General features: G+C 41.1%; 5 protein-coding genes and 1 long non-coding RNA gene across 6 annotated transcripts in view; all 6 read right to left on the reverse strand.

The window, feature by feature from the left end:
• The window catches only part of LOC145659218 (homeodomain-interacting protein kinase 2-like), a 92,804-nt gene extending 88,578 nt beyond the window's left edge, over positions 1–4,226 (reverse strand). The window contains exon 1 of the mRNA XM_081720363.1: positions 4,186–4,226. Coding sequence (XP_081576489.1) covers positions 4,186–4,226 — 41 coding nt within the window. The remainder of the gene's footprint in view (positions 1–4,185) is intronic.
• A 60-nt stretch (positions 4,227–4,286) lies between these two features.
• LOC145659219 (polymeric immunoglobulin receptor-like) lies at positions 4,287–5,957 on the reverse strand. Its single transcript, XM_081720364.1, has 3 exons — positions 5,651–5,957; positions 5,233–5,541; positions 4,287–4,699 (listed from the first exon to the last, which is right to left on the reverse strand). The coding sequence occupies exons 1-3, from the start codon at positions 5,955–5,957 to the stop codon at positions 4,287–4,289; spliced, it is 1,029 nt and encodes a 342-aa protein (XP_081576490.1).
• A 6,048-nt stretch (positions 5,958–12,005) lies between these two features.
• On the reverse strand, positions 12,006–16,068 carry LOC145659220 (protein NDRG1-like). The gene is made up of 13 exons (XM_081720365.1): positions 15,815–16,068; positions 15,583–15,703; positions 15,083–15,145; positions 14,909–14,969; positions 14,469–14,555; positions 13,904–13,990; positions 13,255–13,358; positions 13,099–13,149; positions 12,947–12,998; positions 12,774–12,821; positions 12,562–12,597; positions 12,422–12,473; positions 12,006–12,189 (listed from the first exon to the last, which is right to left on the reverse strand). The coding sequence occupies exons 1-13, from the start codon at positions 15,876–15,878 to the stop codon at positions 12,074–12,076; spliced, it is 942 nt and encodes a 313-aa protein (XP_081576491.1). The 5' UTR covers positions 15,879–16,068; the 3' UTR covers positions 12,006–12,073.
• A 2,109-nt stretch (positions 16,069–18,177) lies between these two features.
• On the reverse strand, positions 18,178–19,404 carry LOC145659198 (protein NDRG3-like). Its single transcript, XM_081720344.1, has 4 exons — positions 19,362–19,404; positions 19,150–19,185; positions 19,010–19,061; positions 18,178–18,777 (listed from the first exon to the last, which is right to left on the reverse strand). Exons 1-4 carry the CDS (start codon positions 19,389–19,391, stop codon positions 18,662–18,664), a joined length of 234 nt encoding a protein of 77 aa, XP_081576470.1. The 5' UTR covers positions 19,392–19,404; the 3' UTR covers positions 18,178–18,661.
• A 128-nt stretch (positions 19,405–19,532) lies between these two features.
• Positions 19,533–19,934, reverse strand: LOC145659200 (uncharacterized). Its single transcript, XR_014125191.1, has 3 exons — positions 19,843–19,934; positions 19,687–19,737; positions 19,533–19,586 (listed from the first exon to the last, which is right to left on the reverse strand). It is a non-coding gene; the product is annotated as an uncharacterized LOC145659200 (long non-coding RNA).
• Positions 19,935–20,473: 539 nt separating this feature from the next.
• On the reverse strand, positions 20,474–22,656 carry LOC145659221 (protein NDRG1-like). The gene is made up of 6 exons (XM_081720366.1): positions 22,403–22,656; positions 22,171–22,291; positions 21,671–21,733; positions 21,497–21,557; positions 21,057–21,143; positions 20,474–20,578 (listed from the first exon to the last, which is right to left on the reverse strand). Exons 1-6 carry the CDS (start codon positions 22,464–22,466, stop codon positions 20,474–20,476), a joined length of 501 nt encoding a protein of 166 aa, XP_081576492.1. The 5' UTR covers positions 22,467–22,656.
• Positions 22,657–23,089: the final 433 nt, after the last annotated feature.

Consider the following 23,089-nt stretch of genomic DNA (forward strand, 5'->3'; position numbering starts at 1 on the left):
GGCAGCTATTTAGCATCTGCTACTTCTGCAAAACAAACCCAGTCTTGCATGTTAGTGTTAGCTATCCAGCTAGCTAGGCATTGCTCCAGGACAGGTTTTAGTATAGCCAAAATAATTTGATTGCCTGTTAATTTTTTTAAAAAGTTGATGTAGAGATGTGACATTTTACTAAGCGTGCCCTGATAAAAAGCTAATAAAATAGCTAAGGGCCAGATTCTGTTATATCATTAGTTAGTGTCATGTCCGTTGATGCAGGAAAGAAGAGACAGGAAACAGTGTGTTACCCTGTGGCCTTTTATTAATGCAGAGCTCTTGAGATGTCACTTCACAACACAGTGCGAGTGAGATCTAAAGCATAACTTTGCAACAGACAGACTTATATTTCTCTCGCCTTGTGCCACTTCTGCTTTTGTGTTTTTCCATCTCAGCCGTCACCTCTGTTTGACCGTCTCGTACACATGTCTTCTTGCATAATCACACATATGCACGTCTAGGGCATTTCCTGTTATGTCTGGACATACAGTAATTATTTTATTTATTCAAGCATTAGTCCTATTCCATTCTGCACATTATTCTCTACTAGTGTAAGCTTAGCATTCATTTCATTTCTGAAACTCCACAATTCCCCCTTTTGATCTCTACAAAGAGATCACCAATCACACTCCTTTATTCTGGCATCTCCTGTCTCTACGTCCCTTTCCCCCTGTATCAGTGGCATCATCGTGGTACCCTCATGCACATCTTTCCTTTCTATCATAGCTGAAATTAGTCTAACCATTAACGCCCTAATACATGGAATACAGCAGCACCCGCATGTCACAGCAATTCCCGTGAATGTGGCTAATGAAACCATCAATGACACAATTAAGTCTTTCCACTGACCGACCCGGCTCACCATTCAGGATTCCAACTGGTTGTTTATGCCTGAATTATCATGCATTTCCTCTGATAGGGTCTTCAAACCATCCAATGCTCTACTAACCGACCCATCCGGAGCGGTATTATTAGCAATGAATGTACAACACACATCCTCAAGCATAGCGCAGACACCCCCCTTTTCCGCCAACAACATGTCTAATGCCATACGATTTTGCACCGCCATCAGTGAGGTTGGTCCCAGCTGATCTCTAAGTCCTTCCACTGCATCCCTAGTCAGGTTGGCTAGCCTGAGGACATTATAATGTACATAGTTAATCCGATCCACATTTTTATTTGGAGTAATGGGGAATAATGCAGAAAGTATCGGAATATTCTCAAATCCCCCTGCTATCTGGTCTGCTAACTTATATCTGTCCGGAACTCCGCGAGGTATTCCTATTGCATCTATGTATGTGGGGGTATTCCTTGTTAAATCAAAATGGTATGCCTCTCGCTACTGTCTTGCTGCATCAGTTACCGGGTCCCTGTGTAGTTTTTTGCCTATCAGTAATAAAGGAGCTGCTAACCTGACCATGGCGCATGTCGCCTCCGAATTCTCTGGCATGTTAACAACCTAAGTCATCCTTCCACAATAATCATACAATCCTGCTCGTGCCCATGAACCCACAGACTCGTTCCCAGTGACCGTGCGGTTACACCATTCCGCCGGGATGTGCCCCAAGCGTACTTGAGGTGTGCTTGAACTTCTAACGAAGCACGTGTAGTTCCCCTCCCCCTTTTCGGGTGAAAATAGTCCTGTCCTGGTTCTGTTACTGATGGGGGGGAAAATAACGCTCAAAGTGTCACAATTCTTAGGGTTTCTTTCCTTAGTCAGGCCAATCATGCACGCATAACCCTTGGGGTCTTTTTGTGGGAATAGGGGTGCCGGGGTGGTTCTTGCGGCTGCACATGCTACACATCCACCAATCTCTACCCCCATTCTTCTTCACCGTCTTGTTGTTAATGTTTTAATCCTTTCCTACTGCCATGCTATTATTTAACCCAAGCGTGACCAAACTGTAAATGGAAACACACAACACAATACACCAACAAATAATCAAACAAGACAATTGTCCAGAAGTCATCACTGGTGTTCTGTTCTTCTTACTTCGGGGTCTAAGGGTGGACTACCTTGACCCTTTTGCTCCCGGGGATTATTCTGCCCCTTCCGGGTCAGGTGAGTTAGGTGATGTTTCAGCAAGGTCCCTCGCTGTCTCTTGCAGACTCCTCTGCGGTGACTCTGCGGCGGCGCACTGGCTCAGATGAAACCACGTTTCCCCTTTACCCTTCAGGCGTACGGCGTGGCTGGTTCTTTCTGTCACCTGGAATGGACCTGTCCACCTCGGCTCACTCCATTTTCTCTTGATGACTCTCAGCAGCCCCCAGTCCGTAACGGGTATCGTCTGGGTTTGTCTGCTCCCCGTCCGGTCCCCCTCCTGCGTGGAGAAAGCTGAAACGATACTTTGCAATTCATTAAAGTATGATGTGTGTGTGAGATGTTTTTCTTTTCTCATTTATTGTTAAGGGTCCCTGGGGTCCTGGAAATCCTCAACCTGTCTGCAATTCAAAAGGGGTAAAACCAGTTGTTGCATTTACTGAACATCTAATTTGCATTAATGCCAAAGGTAAGGCATCAACCCAATTTAATTTTGTCTGTGCACAGATTTTGGCCACTTTGTTTTTCGCATTTAGATTCATCCTTTCCACCTTACCTTGAGACTGAGGATGATACACTGCCCCAAATGAATGTTTCAGACCCAGCATTTTCTCTAACTCCTGCAAATTGCGCGCTGTAAAATGAGTGCCATTATCTGATCTCACCTTTCTCTGAAACCCATGGTGAGGAATGTACTGGTTCACCAGGAACTTTACCACTGAAGCACTGTCTTCCCGTTTTGTTGGCCACGCTTCCGGCCACCCTGTGTAGTTGTCTACGCACATCAATTCGTACGTGTATCCCTGTGCTGAGTCCACCATGTCTGTGTAGTCAATTACTATCTCTTCCCCTGGTGTTAATGACAACGGATACTTACCGGGTGCCACCTTAATTGTAGGTTTGGGATTGTACTGTTGACATACTCTACATGTCCCCTGCACTCTATGATAGCTACTCTTTCTGGTCCCTGCAAGGCCTTTGCCAGCTCCCTCATTTCTGCCTCATGTTTAATTGGTTTGTTTCCCGCTGTCCTAAACCCTGCTCTCATCCATTGTCTTAGCTCCACATGTGCTGCCCCTACCGTGTAAGCAGAGTCAGTATAAATATTCACTTCCTTGCCCTTTGCTAACTTCAAGGCCTCCACTACTGCCATTACCTCAGCTCGCTGTGCTGATTGCTAACCTTTCAGCCTTTCTGCTTTCACCGTCCAAAATTCATCTACTTCTCCCTGTGTTTCTGCCACCACTGCATACCCTGCTTTTATATCCCCATCTGGTCCTCTAAATCCACACCCATCAGTGAACATGTTCCCTGCTCCTGGAATTGGTTCTCCTTCTAGGTCTGGTCTCACCTTCTCCTGCTTTTTGACTTCCTGTTCGCACTGATGAGGCTCTCCTCCTCCCATCATGTCTGCCATGTTGATTCCTTCATGTGTGTACATGATGTGTGGTGCTTCCAAAATTTTGCTGATCCTCTGTTGCCTTAGTGCTGTCAAGGTGAAGGCTTGTGAGTTCACGTATGCTATTACACTGTGTGTGGTTAGTACCGTGATTGGATGTCCCATTACCAGATGCGTTGTTTTCTGTATGGCTTTAGCCACTCCTGCTGCATGTTGGGTGTCTTTTTTCCATGTTGTCAAGCTGTGTGCTCACATGCATGAGTACTTGTCTCTCTCCCCCTTTTCTTAGCTCACAATCTGATTTAAGTTTTCCAGTGAAAAATACAATCCTTGCTGTCGCGTAGGAGCCCAAACCAGGCGAAACTCTCTCTCCTGGGGGCTACGTGTCGACATACAAGCCGACAGCAGGGCCCAAACTTCGGGAATTAAACCTTAACAAGCTTGCCTGTCTAGCTAACTCAACCAGCGAGTAGGCTTAGTTAAAATAACAGCTTTAGTGAGCAAGGCTCCGATGAAAAACACAAGTTATGATGGCCATTCACACTCCAGACACATTTTTTCGTAACTCAACAACGACTCCTAAGTTCTTTCAAACTTCTCAGTAAGGAATTCAAATCTGAAAAAGTACGTTCAAGAATAGTTTTGAGATGTCATTCACCATCAGGTGTTGGAGCAGACCCTGGTGACCCTGCCAGACCCCGGCAGAGCAGACCTCGGTGCCGCTGCCTTTTTACCTCCCCGAGACTTAGGCATAGGTCCTCGCCCTAGGGGGAGGAATGTCCTCCTCTGTTGATGATGCCATCTCTCCACCAGTCACCCAGGGCTGCTTGCTGACTCCAGAGCGCCTAGATTCCCCTGAGGTACCTCCTCCACCTCCATCGACGGGTCCTCCTCATGATCCGACCCCAAGTCTGACTCTAGGGTGACGTTACGGCACTCCCCTCGCTCGCCATACTCCGCATATCCCTCTGTAAGGTCCATGTAGGACTCTGCGGATTCCACCTCCAAGTACCTGTCCTCATAAATAGGTAGGTCTCCGTAGTACCCAGCAGGTCCCTGCTCTGTTGTGATCCCATGGAGCGAAGACAGGATGAGTGATGGCCTCACCCTGGTACAGGAAAAGTCCGCGGTGTCCGACTCCGAGGACTGGAAATAGTTATACCAGTCATTATGGTCAGACGTAATCCGGTGTGACTCCTCCACCTCTGCCCCCAGACCACGCTCTTCTGCAGCAGGAGTCAGGAGGGTACCCAAGAGCACGGAGGGATTGCAGGCACTATTTGGGGAAGTGCGTCTTTTCCCCTTCTTCCCCTTCTTCTTGCCCTTCCCAGGCATCCTTCTTTGGTTGGTGTTTCTGTGATGATTCGAGGCTAACAGTATGTGGAGTAGGGGCACGTTCAAACACACATTTTTATTTAACACAGACGACACATCTAACACCGCACACCTCACTAAACACCGTTCAAACACCAACAACACGTACTACAACACAAGAGACATATATACACACACACGAGGATTACACATAATACAGAACAGGTGGACGACACGAAAGGGCGCGGCGACATGGACGAACACACACACGTACACACCAAGACGTTTGAGGAGGGGCGGGGCTGCAACGTGACATAACCAAATCTAATAAGGCACCCTATGCATAGTTTTTTTTCTTTCTTTAATCACTGTTGTCATCTTTTAAAGGTTAAACAACATTAATAATTTTTACACCATTTAATTGATTAGCTACAAAACAATATACCTGCAAGTGCATCAGTGACGTCAAAGTGAACAGGAACTTCTAGACCTCCAGTGGAGCACCAGTACCAGCCAGCATCAGTCTTCTTCAGTCCAGTCATCAACACCGTGAAGGTGCCTTTCCCATCATCACTGATCTGCACTGCTGAATTCTGGGATGTGTTGGTCCTCCCCACTGTGTAGCAGGTCCAGTCTATAGATCTGCACCACTTCTTCGCCTCTTTCTTATATGCAGCGCTGTAGAGACACTGGACACTGACGCTGCTCCCCTCCTCTCCACTCACTCTGCTCTTGGTCACAGACACAGCAGGAGCTGGAAACAAAGAAAGGCACTTTTGTATGAATATGTATGGATGAAATATATGCAATATGAAAAATGTCACTAAACTGAATATTCAATATTCATAAAGAATTTGTAATACCTGATTTCACAGTGATATATAGCTGTGTTTTGACATCTGGTTGAAATATTCCTGAAATCTCCACTGCACACCAATATGCTCCAGTGTTTCTCTCCTGTAGATCCCTCACAGTGACAGTAAAGAGAGTCTGAGCTGGGTTATCAGTTACTGTCACTTTCTTGTTTGTATTGTTGGCATATGCCATAATCGTGCAGTAATTGAATGCTGTTACACGCTCACAGCACCAGTATTTCTTATGTTGTTTATATTTCAGATGTTGACAGATGCTCCACTCTGAAGAGTTAACTGCCTCTGTGACCAATTCCATTTCTCAGTTCCTGCATATACAACCCAGCACCACTGTTACTGGAACACAAGAATTCTTGTTTCTGCTAAGGAATTAAAAAATGCTACATATGAAAAAAAATAAAAAATAAACTAACAATGTATATATTGTAGTATTGCATAGAAAATAACTTACATCAAATGATGAAAACGAAAATGAAATGCCAATTCATGTTGAATAAAGTGAGAAGCTTATTTGAGAAGCCTCCTCACATCTCTTTAGTCTTGTTGCCACTGTGGTTGAAGCAATCCAAACAGTTCCTGTTTGCTAAGTTTAAAGTCATGCTGTCGCTGGGCACCCAGCAAGAGGGACAGGCCCACTGTAGTGGTTTGACACACTAATCAGTCCCATTAAATCATCTCAAATATTGAAATCACAATCTTTCATTTTTAACAAAGAAAGTAACATTAATGATTTGATCCCTGAAAGATTTAAATTACAGTCATTTGTTTGAGGATATTGGCAACAAGCACAATCTGAATGATATCAAGACAGACAACTTGGTGAGAATAAATGATAAATTTATTAATGCAACTACTCTAAATCACAAACAATAGCATAAACAATCTGGATATTTACAGAAAAACAAGCTAAAATATAGCGAGCATGTGTTTATGTGTGTGAGTGTGTAAAAGGAGAGGAGAGCGAATGCTTTCATGCAGGTCGGTACACGCTCGCGAGAGCGAGAAGGAGGCGGACATGCTATTGTGCCAGCAATAAAATGGTGCAGAATTTAAACAGCAATGTGACTGTATGTTAATGAGCTCAGCTGGCTTGTTCTCACGTGATGTTAGAACAAAGGGTAATGGCAGGTTTACTAACTGAACAATAAGGTCAATGTGTCTGTGCCTATTGAAGTGACATGATGATACCTATGTTTGCTAGTAAAAAGCAAGACATAGAGAGATTGTATGCAAAGAGGAAAAAGAACTTCCAGTCTGTACAAATATTACTTAAGATTATCCAAACAAAATGGTATGTACACCAAGCCCAAATACTTTCAAGAAAGTACTAGGATCTTGATTAAACTTTACTGTTTAATTCAAGCAGTGGCAGCTGTTACTTGAGTTACTTGAGTTATAATCAGAAGGTTGTTGGATCAAGGTCCACTGTTGGGCATCGGAGCAAGGCCCTCAATTGCTCAAGTTGTACTCAGTTGCTTTGGATAAAAGCATCAGCTAAATGTAACCTATATACTTTTGCCCAGATATGCCCGACTATAAACTATGCCCAGATGTAAAAGTCTCACATGTTGATGATTTTTGGTGATTATCTCAGTTGGTCATCCTCACTCAGTTTGTCTACAATTAGGAGGGAATTTCCACCCCTGGTTTCTTGTTGATAAAATGTGACGTCGTCAAGGTATGCTGGGAATATGAGTTCCATCCGCAGTTTAACAGGAGGGAACTGACCGCATTTGCAAGCTTGCTTGAAGAAATTTGGTGAACCTGTTGCTGTGGTAATGTTGATCAGATTTCTGTCTGTAAGCGTGTGTGTATGTGTTTCCTTTCTCTAGGTGTATCTCAGAATCCAGATCCGGTGCCAGGTTTCCTCACCTTTTCTGAACTTGACTCTGCTCTGTTCCTCCCCAGGTCTACCTGCCTGCTGGCCACTCCTGGCCACTCCTATATAAAGGCCCCTCCCGAAGGCAGAAGAGGAGGGAGGCAGTGGGGCTGTTGGAGGCAGTGAGGCAGTTGGCGGCAGCGGGGGTGGCGGCAGTGGCAGCTAGTTCAGCAGTCGGTTTTGGCTTGTTTGTAATTGTATCATTTGTGTGTATGACCTTCTTTTCCCTGCTTGGACCTCAATTTTCTTTCGCTGGTGTGTGTCTTATTTATTGTTTTGGCCTGGGTCACTTCAGAAGAAATTGCACCAGTGTGTTTATTTGTAACTTCTGTATTATACAACAATACACTAAAAAGAGTCTACCATTTGTGCTTATGTTTCTTTCTGTTACTCTTTAACAGTTGCATGTTCCATTCCTTTAGCCGTTTATCATTCTTTTTCCTTGGTACGGTGCCATAGCCTAGACGGGGTGGTAACAAGACGTTAGTCTAGATTCCACCATCTCTTGGATCAATTAAATGGAGAAATATGATTCTCAGCTGTTTGCTGTTAACTGTCCACATGGTGCTGAGTGAAGAAAGTATCTGAGAGAGAGATGACAAAGCCCCTCTTTTAGGTCTAACCTTGATGGAGGAAAAACCAGGCAGAGAGTAAAGGTCTGTTGATCAGGGTATTTAAGACACCTGAATTCCACCTGCTTTTAGGCACACCCTCTTTCTTCCATTTGATGCAAGTTTGCTCAATGCGGTGATGATGGTGCTGCTATCTGCTGGATTGGCATGGTACCTAAATTTCCCCCCTTGGTCTTCAGGCTGGGGCTGATGTCATAGTCCTGAAGAGCACAAACGGTTATCCATGCAGTCCAGGTTTACTGTAATATCCACTTGCAGGTGATCAATTCCACAAGTCAACTTGTCCATCCGGTTCATAGTGTAATCCTTGAGATGTCCTGACATCATGATTACATATGTGCAGCTCTTTGGTAGTAACCAAGGCTGATTAACCAAACTACCTAAAGCAATGTAAGTGTACTATTGTAAGTCTTAGATTTTCACTTGATTTTAAAATGATGATACAAAGAAAACAAACTGGGTATCACAAATCATTGACAGGATTAAACGGCCTTTTGTTAGAAAGGAGGAAGTACACCAGGCCTGAGAAAAGAGGACATTAGCAAGTGTTAGCATTAGCTTGTGTAGCTGGAGTAAACCCATCATCAGTGTTTAAGATGCTAGATTAAAGGAATGACATTATGTGAAGTAATGTCCCTCCAGAAAGTTGTCCCTTGTGAGATGTAGGAAGATGTGCAATTACAAGGGTTGGTTGAGCCCAGTAAATTTTACTAGGTATGGTGGTTTCGAATACAATTGTCAAACATGGTGTCTCAATCTAAGTCTACCCTGTGATAGACAAGCATTTAAAATTGTACCAAATTACAATTTCTAATGTGGCTATTTGAGGATCTGGATTTCTTATATGCTACTGAAGATTATAAATAGGGTTATTCAATCTATACCAAATTTGCACCATGGAGGAAGCAGAATTGCTTACCTACATTCTATACACATTTGAGATATCTTATATGGATATGGCAAAAAACAGTTTTAATAGTTTTGTAAGAGAGTGCTGGAATGCCTTGCAGGATTCCACCAATATCCTGCCCCTGCTGTGCAGCTAACAAAGATGATAAAGGGTAGAAACCGAAAGGTATGAGAAGGGATGAAAAGTAGTAATGAAGTTTGGAAAGTAATGTCGTTCCTAAATACCCAGTCAGTTAGTTTTAAAGTTAAACATTCAAACATAACATGAAGAGTCAGCCTTCAGAATTAGTTAAAGAGAATAGCTGGTCCCATCCTTTATTGCCGGTTAACCTTAACAAGCATTATTGAGGCACCCTTCGTGAAGGTCTAACTGTCAAACAGAGAACCCATATTTTTATACACTTTTCAGAAGTGGTTATGTATTCACCCCACCTTCCTTTACATATTAGTGTTTGCATTCACCACCATTACATCTGAACCACACAGTAGTCAATATATGCAAACTGCTATTCAATACCCACACCAGTTGGAAGCCATTACCACTACATTCCAAGAGAAGATTTGTATTAGCCTTGTCCTAAAGAAGATTGTTTTTCTATATGGTCCTGAGCCTGGTGGAGAGTTCATATATCTTACCCTGAGGTCCACCAAAAGCCTACGCAGGATCCTTTACTGAAGCCTGAAGCCCTGTATGCAAGTCATTCTGAAAGGACACAGAATCTCTAAACTCCCTTATGTTTTATGTTATTAATCTGTCCAATGCACTGTTAGGCCTCTTTTCCCTGTAAACACGCATGTTATTACCTCAGTAATAACAGGGACCACCTCTTGTAAAGAATTTATTGCATTTGAAAGTATGGAAATGTGGTCAAAGGTGATGCTAGAAACATCTCCCTTTAAAGGTTAGAAAAGGATATGGAAAGGTGGCTACATGCTTAAAAGCTAAAATGTTACATGTAACTAAACTGTGAGAGATGCCTTTATAAAGAACAGTGTGTGAATCTACAGGGGATGCAGTGGCTGATGTGATCGTGCGTCTGCTATGATAGCGAGGCGAGGTTATTATATTGTGGCTTGTATGTAGTTCAAATGAAATTAAGGAATGGTCTGAGATGGCATCCGACTGGGGTAGTCTGACTATGTTCTCCGTGTCCACCGTATGTCAATAGTAAGTCAAGCGCATGTCCATCAGAGTGTGTGGGTTCTCTTATACATTGGATGAAACCAATTGATTCTGATATACAGCTAAAGGCCAATCTCAAAGGGTCTTGGGCATTATCAAGGTGAATATTGAAATCACAAAAAATAATGGCTCTTTCTACAAAAGTGACTAGATTAGAAAGGAAATCTGAAAATTCCTTAATAAATTCTGAGTAGGGCCGTGGTGGCCTATAGATACCAAATAGTGAAACAGGCTGGGTGGGCTTCATATCGCTGGCTACATCATTCATTTTAGAAAAAAAAACAAAATTTCCCCTTTTTTCCTCAATTATCCTGTTATCTTCAATTCCCTGCTCTAGAGCGATTACTCACGTAATACTAGTCAGAGTTTTAGGGTGCCCCAAAAGGGTGCATTAGGTGCATTAAAGTTACTAATAAAGACATCAGAATATTCCCTGTCTTTCAAGTAGAAAATAAATCAGAATACCACAGAAATGTATTTGCTATTAAGTAACCTAGAGCCTTAAAGATTATTTTGGACTTCAGTGGACGTAAGAACAATAGCAGGTAAATAAACTTTATTTATTTATTTATTCCTTAATATGGCATTCTCTAAAATGATGTAAATACATTGAAAATATGCAGTACAAGTGCAGTAAAATAATTCAATGTTGTACTTCTTCTTCTTCAAAGCAGAGCATTGGGTACTTAATACCATTGAACTGTGTCAAATCAATGTGCCCTATTACCATTGAATTTTTACTATTACTATTACAACAGTAATGTAAATAATGTGATACAAATAGTTAATGAAGTACAAATTCATGAAACTCACATGCTGCTAGTATGTTAAAAGTTATAAATGTAAATGACAATTAATTATTCATACTGTTGTTGGTGGGGAATTCAGTAGATTGACTGATTTAAACAACTCCCAAAGTATTTGCATAACCTGAAACACACATTATGAAGACTTCCATTAAAATTAAATTTATTTCAAGATTAGACTAGGAACGGAAAGAAGTACAATGTAAGAAAAAATCAAATAGGTCCTCTGAAAAAGCTGAAATTGTCAGTCATGTAAAGCTTTTACAAGATGAAGCATAATGTCATGGAATGTTAGCCTCCCCCGAGTCATGTGGTTTGGCCTGCCACGTTCAGTGGGAGGGCTGTGTTTGCAACCACACCTGCACCTTGTTCGTCTCAATGTATATAAACCCGTGTTAAAGTGTACAGGGTGTTGGTCATTGTCGGTGTAATGTCTGAATGTAACGTGTTTATGTTAGATGTATTCTTGTGTTATATGTTTGTTTAACTTCATTTGTTTCAGGTCCATGTTTATTGTTTCTAATACGTGAGTGCCGCTGTCATTTATGTTAATAAATGTTCGTCCCAGTCGGTGGAGTCTGTGCGTCCTGCCCCTCGCCCTATGGCACTCGGGCCGCCACACGTAATCACAGTGCATTATTTCTTTATTATATTAAACTTTTGTACTGGTGTTAAAGCAGTCCAAATATTATACATTGATTCATATACTAAGTACTAAAAGTGTTATACATTGATTGATGTACTATACATCAACTTTTTTATGGCTACTAAATAAAGGTACAACACTGAGCCTGATAAGTATAAACATTTTAAACAGCTTTTTATCATTTAGGTTTTTTTTTTTTCCTTTTGTGCAAGTCTAAATTAGTCCACTGGGACAATGACACACAAACACTAACACCAACACATCAATGGTCCCTCAATTTAGAGTATTTTTTATTTGAAATGGAGACGAACTGAGCATGACAACACTGGGATGGAGCAACGGGTAGGAGAGCCTCATCTTCAGCGTTGCTTGGAAGTGCTCTCCATGGAAGTGATGGCCCAGGGGTGGAAGAATGCCATTCTGGTGGAGAAGGTGGGGTGCCAATGAGACAGGTGTGTCATGCCTGCAGAAGACACTGTCAGAGGCAGATAAGCAGAAGGACAAGGTGAAGTAACATAGCCCAAGGTCCCTACTTAACTGCACCATTTAGAAAGCATGCATAACTTAAAGATAGTTGTGAAAGCCTGAAGGTCTACAACAGGCAGTAATGAACTTTTCTAAACTGGATTTATGGGTTTTACATTGCGCAGAGGCTGAACGATTTTTAATTTCGACCTTTTGACAGTGTGTTTAAAGTATTTACTTACTGTAGCCCAGTCCTTGAATGAAGTATTTCAAGGCTTCTGCCAGCTTGCCAGGCTATAAGGTAAGAACAGGACACAATAGATTACACAGTGCATCACTCAGTTTGAATGCAAGAGCATTATTTTAATGGGTAACGACAGACCTGATCAAGCTGTGGTAGACCTCCACAGTCAGCCATCTTCATGAGGGACAACATGAAGGACAATGTTATTCACCACAAGTTCATCACAAAGTTCTAGATTTATAAGCCCCCAGTGACATATAATGACTTCTGCATTTATAATGAGAGTCAAATAAAAAAAGCAAAACATAACATTTTAAGTATCGCTTTGCTGAGGTTTGAAGGTCACTAACTTTGAGGAGGGTTGTCTTTGAGGGATTCATTTTGGAATTGCAGTCAACCTACGACGGAAAACACAAACATTTGCACGCAGGCTCCCAGGTACATATAGAAGTTTGATTTGAATGCTGGGTTGGATTTTGAATGTTGTTTTTAAACTTCTGCATGTAAAACAAGCTGTACATACCACAGCATCCACCACAGGAGAGTCATCTCCTACCACCAGAAGAGTGTGACACCTACAGCAACAAAACCTTTCAGGCATGTGGTGGCACAGGGGCATTTTACATCAAAAAATAACATGGAATAAGGATAAAAGAGAAACAGTTTCTCACTTACTTTAGAGTCTTTCTACCCAGAGAAGTTCTCTTAATGTTCAGTTTACTTCGGCTGAAAATTGATCAGATCTAATAAGACTGGGAGCTTTTCATATGACAAACAAGTCTAGAAGCAGAGAGCTCAGAAGATTCCATAGAATGCAGATGTCAGTCATACCTGTTGTAGGACTTCATAAAATGCAGAAGGTTGGTCTGGTTAATCCTTTTGCTGATGTTGTGATGGAAGGTCTTTACAAATTCTGCCTTCTTCTTAATCTCCTCCTGCCACGGTGCCATAAAGGAGTCAGTCCAAGACGCAATCAGTCACAAAACATCAAAACTTGATGTGAATATGAAATTAAATGTCTCTTCCTCTATATGCACAGTCTGCACAGGCACTCGAGACAGAAATGTATAATAAAAAGAATATGTAAAAAAAAAACAACATTGTTGACCTTTTGATGGACAATAATGTAGGCATCTGGTTCTTTAGTTACGAAAAGGACACAGTCTAAATTCAGGACAGCTCATTTGGAACACTCATCTTTAGTAATAAGGCATTTAACTTTTAAATATTCTAGTTCAGTGTTTAGTGACCCAGTCCACAGTACACATGAAATGGCCCACATGTTTATTCTAACCCAGCCCAGTACACCTGTACCAGGTGTTCATTTTCCTAATGGCTTGGTTTAGGAGCTAGGATGATGTTGTCAGGAGCTGGGATAGAGGGAAAATGTGGGATGTCAGATGTATCACAAGGACTGGGTTGACAAGTACTGCTCAATAATACATACAATATACATTTCATTTTAGGCGTTATTTCGTACCTGACCGAACAGGTGGGAGATGACAACACTGGGGGGACCAAGGGCCCAGCTGGAAATCTGTGGAAAGTGTGGGTTGATCTTTAGTGGCTGGAGTACACATAAGCTTTGATCAAATACATTACTTTATTAAAAGAGGCTTGACACTTTTCTAAGGATCCCAAAAGAATAAAAATATAGGGTCGATTGTCACCATATGATTGGCATGAAAGGTTAACTGGAAACTGCAGAAAACTAAGAGTAATATGCTGAGAACTATTTGTTATCACATTGAAAGTTATATGGATTCAGTGAACAGCCAAGACACAGGGAACAAGACGGTTTAAATACATGAAGTAATAAGAGTTAAACAAGACAGGTGCAAATAATAAGGAGCAAAGAAAATGAAACTAAGCAACGGAACCACAACAAGGAAGTAAAGCAAAACAAAAGACATGAGACAGGGAAACCATAGACATGGACGCTAGGTGGGACCAGCTAAACGACATAATTGTAGAGATACAGGGATCGTGATGTTTAAGCAGGGTGTTAACAGAATGATAATTACTATTGCATTAGACTGTGATACCTTGGATGCTGCCCGGTCTGCCCAGCCCTCTGCCTGAGCATTAATGTTCATCAGGACAAGGCCCTCAACCAAGTCTGGGTACTTCAACTGCAAGACATTTATGCATGAGCAGTCAAAGGGAGATAAACCTTCAGGGCAAAATTACTTACTATATGTCAAACTGTTGTAGTTAAATGAGCAATTAAGAGTCTCCATATTTGGCATTCTTGCACTTTACATTGCACTTAGAAAAAGGTTTGTTTACATGTGCAAGCAGAGGAACAATAGTGAAGTGTCAGTATTCTGGAGAGTTGATGTCTAGCTAGCTTGACAGTGTAATGATTAGGATTATGCTGCAAGTATCAACACTTTGTTACAAAGCAAGAATTTCACCAAGGAGTAATCCTTGTTTGATCATTGTGTTAAAATCTATTGGGAAGAAAGACAGTGCTACAACTCACAGCGAACCGTGTGAGGATGTTTGCTCCTGCTCCAACACCCATTCCAATAACACTCTTAATTCTGTGGAGAGAAAAAAATGTACATAACTTTAAACCATTAAAGCGCAAGGTTTCAGATTAGAACAAGGATTGACAGTTTAATCTCAGAGTAAATGGCTAATCTGGTTCACTCACTTAAAATGCTTGAGCACAATTGGGAGGGTCTCGGAGAGCTTGTCCATTGAGGGATATGTGACTCTACAGGAAAAAATTGCCCTGAGTGAGTTATAATTCTAAGGGACGCCACTGATTCTTCAGGATTTGAACCTGCTAAACCTAGCTATGATGTACTTGGAGCCACAGCCATCAATGTAGCATATGAACGCTAAGAAAAAAGTTCATGAAAGAAACCCTGGTGCATGACAAGCCGGTGCCAGCTAGACATGCTGACAGTCAGGGCCTCCAGATGTTAGTTTAGGTGGGCACCAACACCATGGCATAGAGTCGTCCTGTCTGACTGCCAGGAAGGAGTGGTCTGAGGGCAGACGGAGGGCTATGGAGTAGGTTCTGATAAATATACATTCTGGAAAAAATTGTATGGGGTAGCTGAAGGTCACATTTTAGATTAGATTTAACCTTGGAATGTCTTTCAGCCCCTGAAAGAACATTGTGGCATATGGTGCACTCACGCTCACCCTGCAGGGAAGGTGCTGGCACCCTCATGTTGCCCAGGAGCGTTGACCTGACACACGGCAAAGTGTCGCATGATTTCCTGCATGTCCTCATCATAGAAAAGAACGTCGAAGCAAGTTTTGTCTGCAGACATGCATTCCAGGGTCATTACAACACAATAAATGACGCTTATGCTAAGTTTTAGACTTTAGAGCAATCAGCTACGTGCCACAAGCAACAGTATCAGAGTCTTACGGTTCATTCCGATGTCATGGTAGGTGAGGATGACCGGTCGGTTATCCCTGGGGATACCTGCCATGGTGCAGCATACAGTGCCAAAGGGGGTCTCCACATTGTCCTCCTATAAGACCCAGGTGGAGTATAAAGGTCTAGGTCTAGATGTATAAGAAAAACCTCTAAAAAGAGGTCTGATTCCACTGCAGTGGTTTTGTGTGTCAGGACATTACTCTGTCACACTTAGAACTACTTCTGTGGAATGAGCCTCTTATCATGAGGAATGTCAATCATTTATTTATTATTTATCATTAACCAAGTTAATTTGTTTACAAAAGATCATGTTTGACTCAGAAGACACATGACAGTGCTTGAAAACATGCTTTATGGGTAAAAGCTTTAGCCTATTGAAACATCTGTGAAAAGGTAGTGCTACTTACCACAACTTGACCCCAAAATGCCCCCTTAAAATCCTTCAGACAAAACACAGAGAAAAATAGATTTTGGAGTGGTAACATTTCATTCTGGATGTGAAAAGATCCATCCCATAGACTTTATTCTATTAACAGTACTCAATGTCTGAAAATACAGCCTTATCTTACCGGACACAATGGGTCCATACAAAAGGCATCATCAGATGTTACTTCATCATCCTCCAATAGAGGGTTATAGAGGGCCTGGGGGTTAAGAAGCAAAAATTCTCAGTACAAAGTTAGATAAAACTTGGTTGTAAGGTAGTATTAAACAAGTATTCTCTTTTTAAAACATTTGCCCAACCTACCCTTTTTGCCATTATCCCAAAAGTTGATGAGCAAATATTCCTCGCTAAATCGATTCCCTGTCTGAATACCGTCTGCATTGCTGGTGCCACTGTAAGGGTCGTTTCCTTTTGGTCACAGAGATTCAGTACAGACTTATTTGGATATTAGGCTGTGCAGTTCCAATTTAGAATATTTGCAGCTCTCCTGTAATAGTAATATTATGACATCACTAAAATACTTTTGAGCAGTTTAATGACAGATTCCCTAAAATCTATATGACAAGAACACCATGCCACTTTTTAATGCTTGATGAAGTATGTTTTGGATGTTACAGCTGTTTTTCTGACAGACCTTCTCTGTTTGAAATGCATCAAAATGATCCCTAAGAGACTAAAGATTCCACTGTACCTTGTTCTGTAAAATTCAGTAGTAATCCACCACCTATGGTTAGGTTTAATTCACCCTATTGTCTCCCAACCTTTGAACTGCTGAAGTGTGTCAAGTGAAATAACATATAGATGCTTGCGCTCACCTTTAAAATAGATGTAGTGATGTCATAGCCATTGTGACGTCATAGACATTGTGATGTTACTACAGGGTTGCGCTGACATTTTGGTCATTGGGAAAATAAGTCAAAAGTTTAAAAAATATGTGAAATCCCTATTTTTAGTGGCAGCTGAGTACGTAGCTGAAAGATGGGTACAGTTATATAGACATTTATTACAGTTTTCCAATACAACACGAAGTCCCTCCATGCAGGCACTACATGGGTTTTTGATAAAGATCAAGACATTAACTGTAATACAGAGAGAGGTCGGTAGAGTAGGCAAAACTGTCATCAAGTAAAATTACTGTTACTTTAAAATAATAACTACTGAAGTAGAAGTAAAAGTAGTCATTTAAATTATTACTTAAGTAAAAGTAAGAAAGTATCTGTTACAAGAATACTCAAGTAGCAAGTTACTTCACTGGAACTCATTTAATAGCAGTTTAATGCCATTGAACTGTGTCAAATCAATGTGCCCTATTACCATTGAATTTTTACTATTACAACAGTAATGTAAATAATGTGATACAAAAAGTTAATGAAGTACAAATTCATGAAACTCATGCTGCTAGTATGTTAAAAGTTATAAATGTAAATGACAATTAATTATTCATACTGTTGTTGGTGGGGAATTCAGTAGATTGACTGATTTAAACTACTCCCAAAGTATTTGCATAACCTGAAACACACATTATGAAGACTTCCATTAAAAGTAAATTTATTTCAAGATTAGACTAGGAATGGAAAGAAGTACAATGTAAGAAAGAATTAAATAGGTCCTCTGAAAAAGCTGAAATTGTCAGTCATGTAAAGCTTTTACAAGATGAAGCATAATGTCATGGAATGTTAGCCTCCCCCGAGTCATGTGGTTTGGCCTGCCACGTTCAGTGGGAGGGCTGTGTTTGCAACCACACCTGCACCTTGTTCGTCTCAATGTATATAAACCCGTGTTAAAGTGTACAGGGTGTTGGTCATTGTCGGTGTAATGTCTGAATGTAACGTGTTTATGTTAGATGTATTCTTGTGTTATATGTTTGTTTAACTTCATTTGTTTCAGGTCCATGTTTATTGTTTCTAATACGTGAGTGCCGCTGTCATTTATGTTAATAAATGTTCGTCCCAGTCGGTGGAGTCTGTGCGTCCTGCCCCTCGCCCTACGGCACTCGGGCCGCCACACGTAATCACAGTGCATTATTTCTTTATTATATTAAACTTTTGTACTGGTGTTAAAACAGTCCAAATATTATACATTGATTCATATACTAAGTACTAAAAGTGTTATACATTGATTGATGTACTATACATCAACTTTTTTATGGCTACTAAATAAAGGTACAACACTGAGCCTGATAAGTATAAACATTTTAAACAGCTTTTTATCATTTAGGTTTTTTTTTTTTCCTTTTGTGCAAGTCTAAATTAGTCCACTGGGACAATGACACACAAACACTAACACCAACACATCAATGGTCCCTCAATTTAGAGTATTTTTTATTTGAAATGGAGCCGAACTAAGCATGACAACACTGGGATGGAGCAGCGGGTAGGAGAGCCTCATCTTCAGCGTTGCTTGGAGGTGCTCTCCATGGAAGTGATGGCCCAGGGGTGGAAGAATGCCATTCTGGTGGAGAAGGTGGGGTGCCAATGAGACAGGTGTGTCATGCCTGCAGAAGACACTGTCAGAGGCAGATAAGCAGAAGGACAAGGTGAAGTAACATAGCTCAAGGTCCCTACTTAACTGCACCATTTAGAAAGCATGCATAACTTAAAGATAGTTGTGAAAGCCTGAAGGTCTACAACAGGCAGTAATGAACTTTTCTAAACTGGATTTATGGGTTTTACATTGCGCAGAGGCTGAACGATTTTTAATTTCAACCTTTTGACAGTGTGTTTACAGTATTTACTTACTGTAGCCCAGTCCTTGAATGAAGTATTTCAAGGCTTCTGCCAGCTTGCCAGGCTATAAGGTAAGAACAGGACACAATAGATTACACAGTGCATCACTCAGTTTGAATGCAAGAGCATTATTTTAATGGGTAACGACAGACCTGATCAAGCTGTGGTAGACCTCCACAGTCAGCCATCTTCATGAAGGACAACATGAAGGACAATGTTATTCACCACAAGTTCATCACAACGTTCATGATTTATAAGCCCCCAGTGACATATAATGACTTCTGCATTTATAATGAGAGTCAAATAAAAAAAGCAAAACATAACATTTTAAGTATTGCTTTGCTGAGGTTTGAAGGTCACTAACTTTGAGGAGGGTTGTCTTTGAGGGATTCATTTTGGAATTGCAGTCAACCTACGACAGAAAACACAAACATTTGCACGCAGGCTCCCAGGTACATATAGAAGTTTGATTTGAATGCTGGGTTGGATTTTGAATGTTGTTTTTAAACTTCTGCATGTAAAACAAGCTGTACATACCACAGCATCCACCACAGGAGAGTCATCTCCTACCACCAGAAGAGTGTGACACCTACAGCAACAAAACCTTTCAGGCATGTGGTGGCACAGGGGCATTTTACATCAAAAAATAACATGGAATAAGGATAAAAGAGAAACAGTTTCTCACTTACTTTAGAGTCTTTCTACCCAGAGAAGTTCTCTTAATGTTCAGTTTACTTCGGCTGAAAATTGATCAGATCTAATAAGACTGGGAGCTGTTCATATGACAAACAAGCCTAGAAGCAGAGAGCTCAGAAGATTCCATAGAATGCAGATGTCAGTCATACCTGTTGTAGGACTTCATAAAATGCAGAAGGTTGGTCTGGTTAATCCTTTTGCTGATGTTGTGATGGAAGGTCTTTACAAATTCTGCCTTCTTCTTAATCTTCTCCTGCCACGGTGCCATAAAGGAGTCAGTCCAAGACGCAATCAGTCACAAAACATCAAAACTTGATGTGAATATGAAATTAAATGTCTCTTCCTCTATATGCACAGTCTGCACAGGCACTCGAGACAGAAATGTATAATAAAAAGAATATGTAAAAAAAAAACAACATTGTTGACCTTTTGATGGACAATAATGTAGGCATCTGGTTCTTTAGTTACGAAAAGGACACAGTCTAAATTCAGGACAGCTCATTTGGAACACTCATCTTTAGTAATAAGGCATTTAACTTTTAAATATTCTAGTTCAGTGTTTAGTGACCCAGTCCACAGTACACATGAAATGGCCCACATGTTTATTCTAACCCAGCCCAGTACACCTGTACCAGGTGTTCATTTTCCTAATGGCTTGGTTTAGGAGCTAGGATGATGTTGTCAGGAGCTGGGATAGAGGGAAAATGTGGGATGTCAGATGTATCACAAGGACTGGGTTGACAAGTACTGCTCAATAATACATACAATATACATTTCATTTTAGGCGTTATTTCGTACCTGACCGAACAGGTGGGAGATGACAACACTGGGGGGACCAAGGGCCCAGCTGGAAATCTGTGGAAAGTGTGGGTTGATCTTTAGTGGCTGGAGTACACATAAGCTTTGATCAAATACATTACTTTATTAAAAGAGGCTTGACACTTTTCTAAGGATCCCAAAAGAATAAAAATATAGGGTCGATTGTCACCATATGATTGGCATGAAAGGTTAACTGGAAACTGCAGAAAACTAAGAGTAATATGCTGAGAACTATTTGTTATCACATTGAAAGTTATATGGATTCAGTGAACAGCCAAGACACAGGGAACAAGACGGTTTAAATACATGAAGTAATAAGAGTTAAACAAGACAGGTGCAAATAATAAGGAGCAAAGAAAATGAAACTAAGCAACGGAACCACAACAAGGAAGTAAAGCAAAACAAAAGACATGAGACAGGGAAACCATAGACATGGACGCTAGGTGGGACCAGCTAAACGACATAATTGTAGAGATACAGGGATCGTGATGTTTAAGCAGGGTGTTAACAGAATGATAATTACTATTGCATTAGACTGTGATACCTTGGATGCTGCCCGGTCTGCCCAGCCCTCTGCCTGAGCATTAATGTTCATCAGGACAAGGCCCTCAACCAAGTCTGGGTACTTCAACTGCAAGACATTTATGCATGAGCAGTCAAAGGGAGATAAACCTTCAGGGCAAAATTACTTACTATATGTCAAACTGTTGTAGTTAAATGAGCAATTAAGAGTCTCCATATTTGGCATTCTTGCACTTTACATTGCACTTAGAAAAAGGTTTCTTTACATGTGCAAGCAGAGGAACAATAGTGAAGTGTCAGTATTCTGGAGAGTTGATGTCTAGCTAGCTTGACAGTGTAATGATTAGGATTATGCTGCAAGTATCAACACTTTGTTACAAAGCAAGAATTTCACCAAGGAGTAATCCTTGTTTGATCATTGTGTTAAAATCTATTGGGAAGAAAGACAGTGCTACAACTCACAGCGAACCGTGTGAGGATGTTTGCTCCTGCTCCAACACCCATTCCAATAACACTCTTAATTCTGTGGAGAGAAAAAAATGTACATAACTTTAAACCATTAAAGCGCAAGGTTTCAGATTAGAACAAGGATTGACAGTTTAATCTCAGAGTAAATGGCTAATCTGGTTCACTCACTTAAAATGCTTGAGCACAATTGGGAGGGTCTCGGAGAGCTTGTCCATTGAGGGATATGTGACTCTACAGGAAAAAATTGCCCTGAGTGAGTTATAATTCTAAGGGACGCCACTGATTCTTCAGGATTTGAACCTGCTAAACCTAGCTATGATGTACTTGGAGCCACAGCCATCAATGTAGCATATGAACGCTAAGAAAAAAGTTCATGAAAGAAACCCTGGTGCATGACAAGCCGGTGCCAGCTAGACATGCTGACAGTCAGGGCCTCCAGATGTTAGTTTAGGTGGGCACCAACACCATGGCATAGAGTCGTCCTGTCTGACTGCCAGGAAGGAGTGGTCTGAGGGCAGACGGAGGGCTATGGAGTAGGTTCTGATAAATATACATTCTGGAAAAAATTGTATGGGGTAGCTGAAGGTCACATTTTAGATTAGATTTAACCTTGGAATGTCTTTCAGCCCCTGAAAGAACATTGTGGCATATGGTGCACTCACGCTCACCCTGCAGGGAAGGTGCTGGCACCCTCATGTTGCCCAGGAGCGTTGACCTGACACACGGCAAAGTGTCGCATGATTTCCTGCATGTCCTCATCATAGAAAAGAACGTCGAAGCAAGTTTTGTCTGCAGACATGCATTCCAGGGTCATTACAACACAATAAATGACGCTTATGCTAAGTTTTAGACTTTAGAGCAATCAGCTACGTGCCACAAGCAACAGTATCAGAGTCTTACGGTTCATTCCGATGTCATGGTAGGTGAGGATGACCGGTCGGTTATCCCTGGGGATACCTGCCATGGTGCAGCATACAGTGCCAAAGGGGGTCTCCACATTGTCCTCCTATAAGACCCAGGTGGAGTATAAAGGTCTAGGTCTAGATGTATAAGAAAAACCTCTAAAAAGAGGTCTGATTCCACTGCAGTGGTTTTGTGTGTCAGGACATTACTCTGTCACACTTAGAACTACTTCTGTGGAATGAGCCTCTTATCATGAGGAATGTCAATCATTTATTTATTATTTATCATTAACCAAGTTAATTTGTTTACAAAAGATCATGTTTGACTCAGAAGACACATGACAGTGCTTGAAAACATGCTTTATGGGTAAAAGCTTTAGCCTATTGAAACATCTGTGAAAAGGTAGTGCTACTTACCACAACTTGACCCCAAAATGCCCCCTTAAAATCCTTCAGACAAAACACAGAGAAAAATAGATTTTGGAGTGGTAACATTTCATTCTGGATGTGAAAAGATCCATCCCATAGACTTTATTCTATTAACAGTACTCAATGTCTGAAAATACAGCCTTATCTTACCGGACACAATGGGTCCATACAAAAGGCATCATCAGATGTTACTTCATCATCCTCCAATAGAGGGTTATAGAGGGCCTGGGGGTTAAGAAGCAAAAATTCTCAGTAC

The sequence above is a fragment of the Electrophorus electricus genome, chromosome 9 (assembly GCF_041902795.1).
Source record: "Electrophorus electricus isolate QZ-2024a chromosome 9, ASM4190279v1, whole genome shotgun sequence".
NCBI lineage: Eukaryota > Metazoa > Chordata > Actinopteri > Gymnotiformes > Gymnotidae > Electrophorus > Electrophorus electricus.

Excerpts from the sequence above, each read along its gene's own strand:
- LOC145659219 (XM_081720364.1), bottom strand. The coding sequence starts at position 5,957 with ATGGAATTGGTCACAGAGGCAGTTAACTCTTCAGAGTGGAGCATCTGT. Across the intron at positions 5,542-5,650 it reads ATATATCACTGTGAAATCAG|CTCCTGCTGTGTCTGTGACC; the intron begins GTATTACAAATT and ends CTTTGTTTCCAG. Across the intron at positions 4,700-5,232 it reads CGTCACTGATGCACTTGCAG|AAGAGCGTGGTCTGGGGGCA; the intron begins GTATATTGTTTT and ends CTCCTGCTGCAG.
- LOC145659220 (XM_081720365.1), bottom strand. The coding sequence starts at position 15,878 with ATGGCAGGTATCCCCAGGGATAACCGACCGGTCATCCTCACCTACCAT. Across the intron at positions 14,970-15,082 it reads ATTGTGCTCAAGCATTTTAA|AATTAAGAGTGTTATTGGAA; the intron begins GTGAGTGAACCA and ends TTCTCTCCACAG. Across the intron at positions 13,991-14,468 it reads CAGACCGGGCAGCATCCAAG|CCACTAAAGATCAACCCACA; the intron begins GTATCACAGTCT and ends TGTGTACTCCAG.
- LOC145659198 (XM_081720344.1), bottom strand. The coding sequence starts at position 19,391 with ATGAATCCCTCAAAGACAACCCTCCTCAAA. Across the intron at positions 19,186-19,361 it reads CAAAGACAACCCTCCTCAAA|ATGGCTGACTGTGGAGGTCT; the intron begins GTTAGTGACCTT and ends TCCTTCATGAAG. Across the intron at positions 19,062-19,149 it reads GTCTACCACAGCTTGATCAG|CCTGGCAAGCTGGCAGAAGC; the intron begins GTCTGTCGTTAC and ends CTTACCTTATAG.
- LOC145659221 (XM_081720366.1), bottom strand. The coding sequence starts at position 22,466 with ATGGCAGGTATCCCCAGGGATAACCGACCGGTCATCCTCACCTACCAT. Across the intron at positions 21,558-21,670 it reads ATTGTGCTCAAGCATTTTAA|AATTAAGAGTGTTATTGGAA; the intron begins GTGAGTGAACCA and ends TTCTCTCCACAG. Across the intron at positions 20,579-21,056 it reads CAGACCGGGCAGCATCCAAG|CCACTAAAGATCAACCCACA; the intron begins GTATCACAGTCT and ends TGTGTACTCCAG.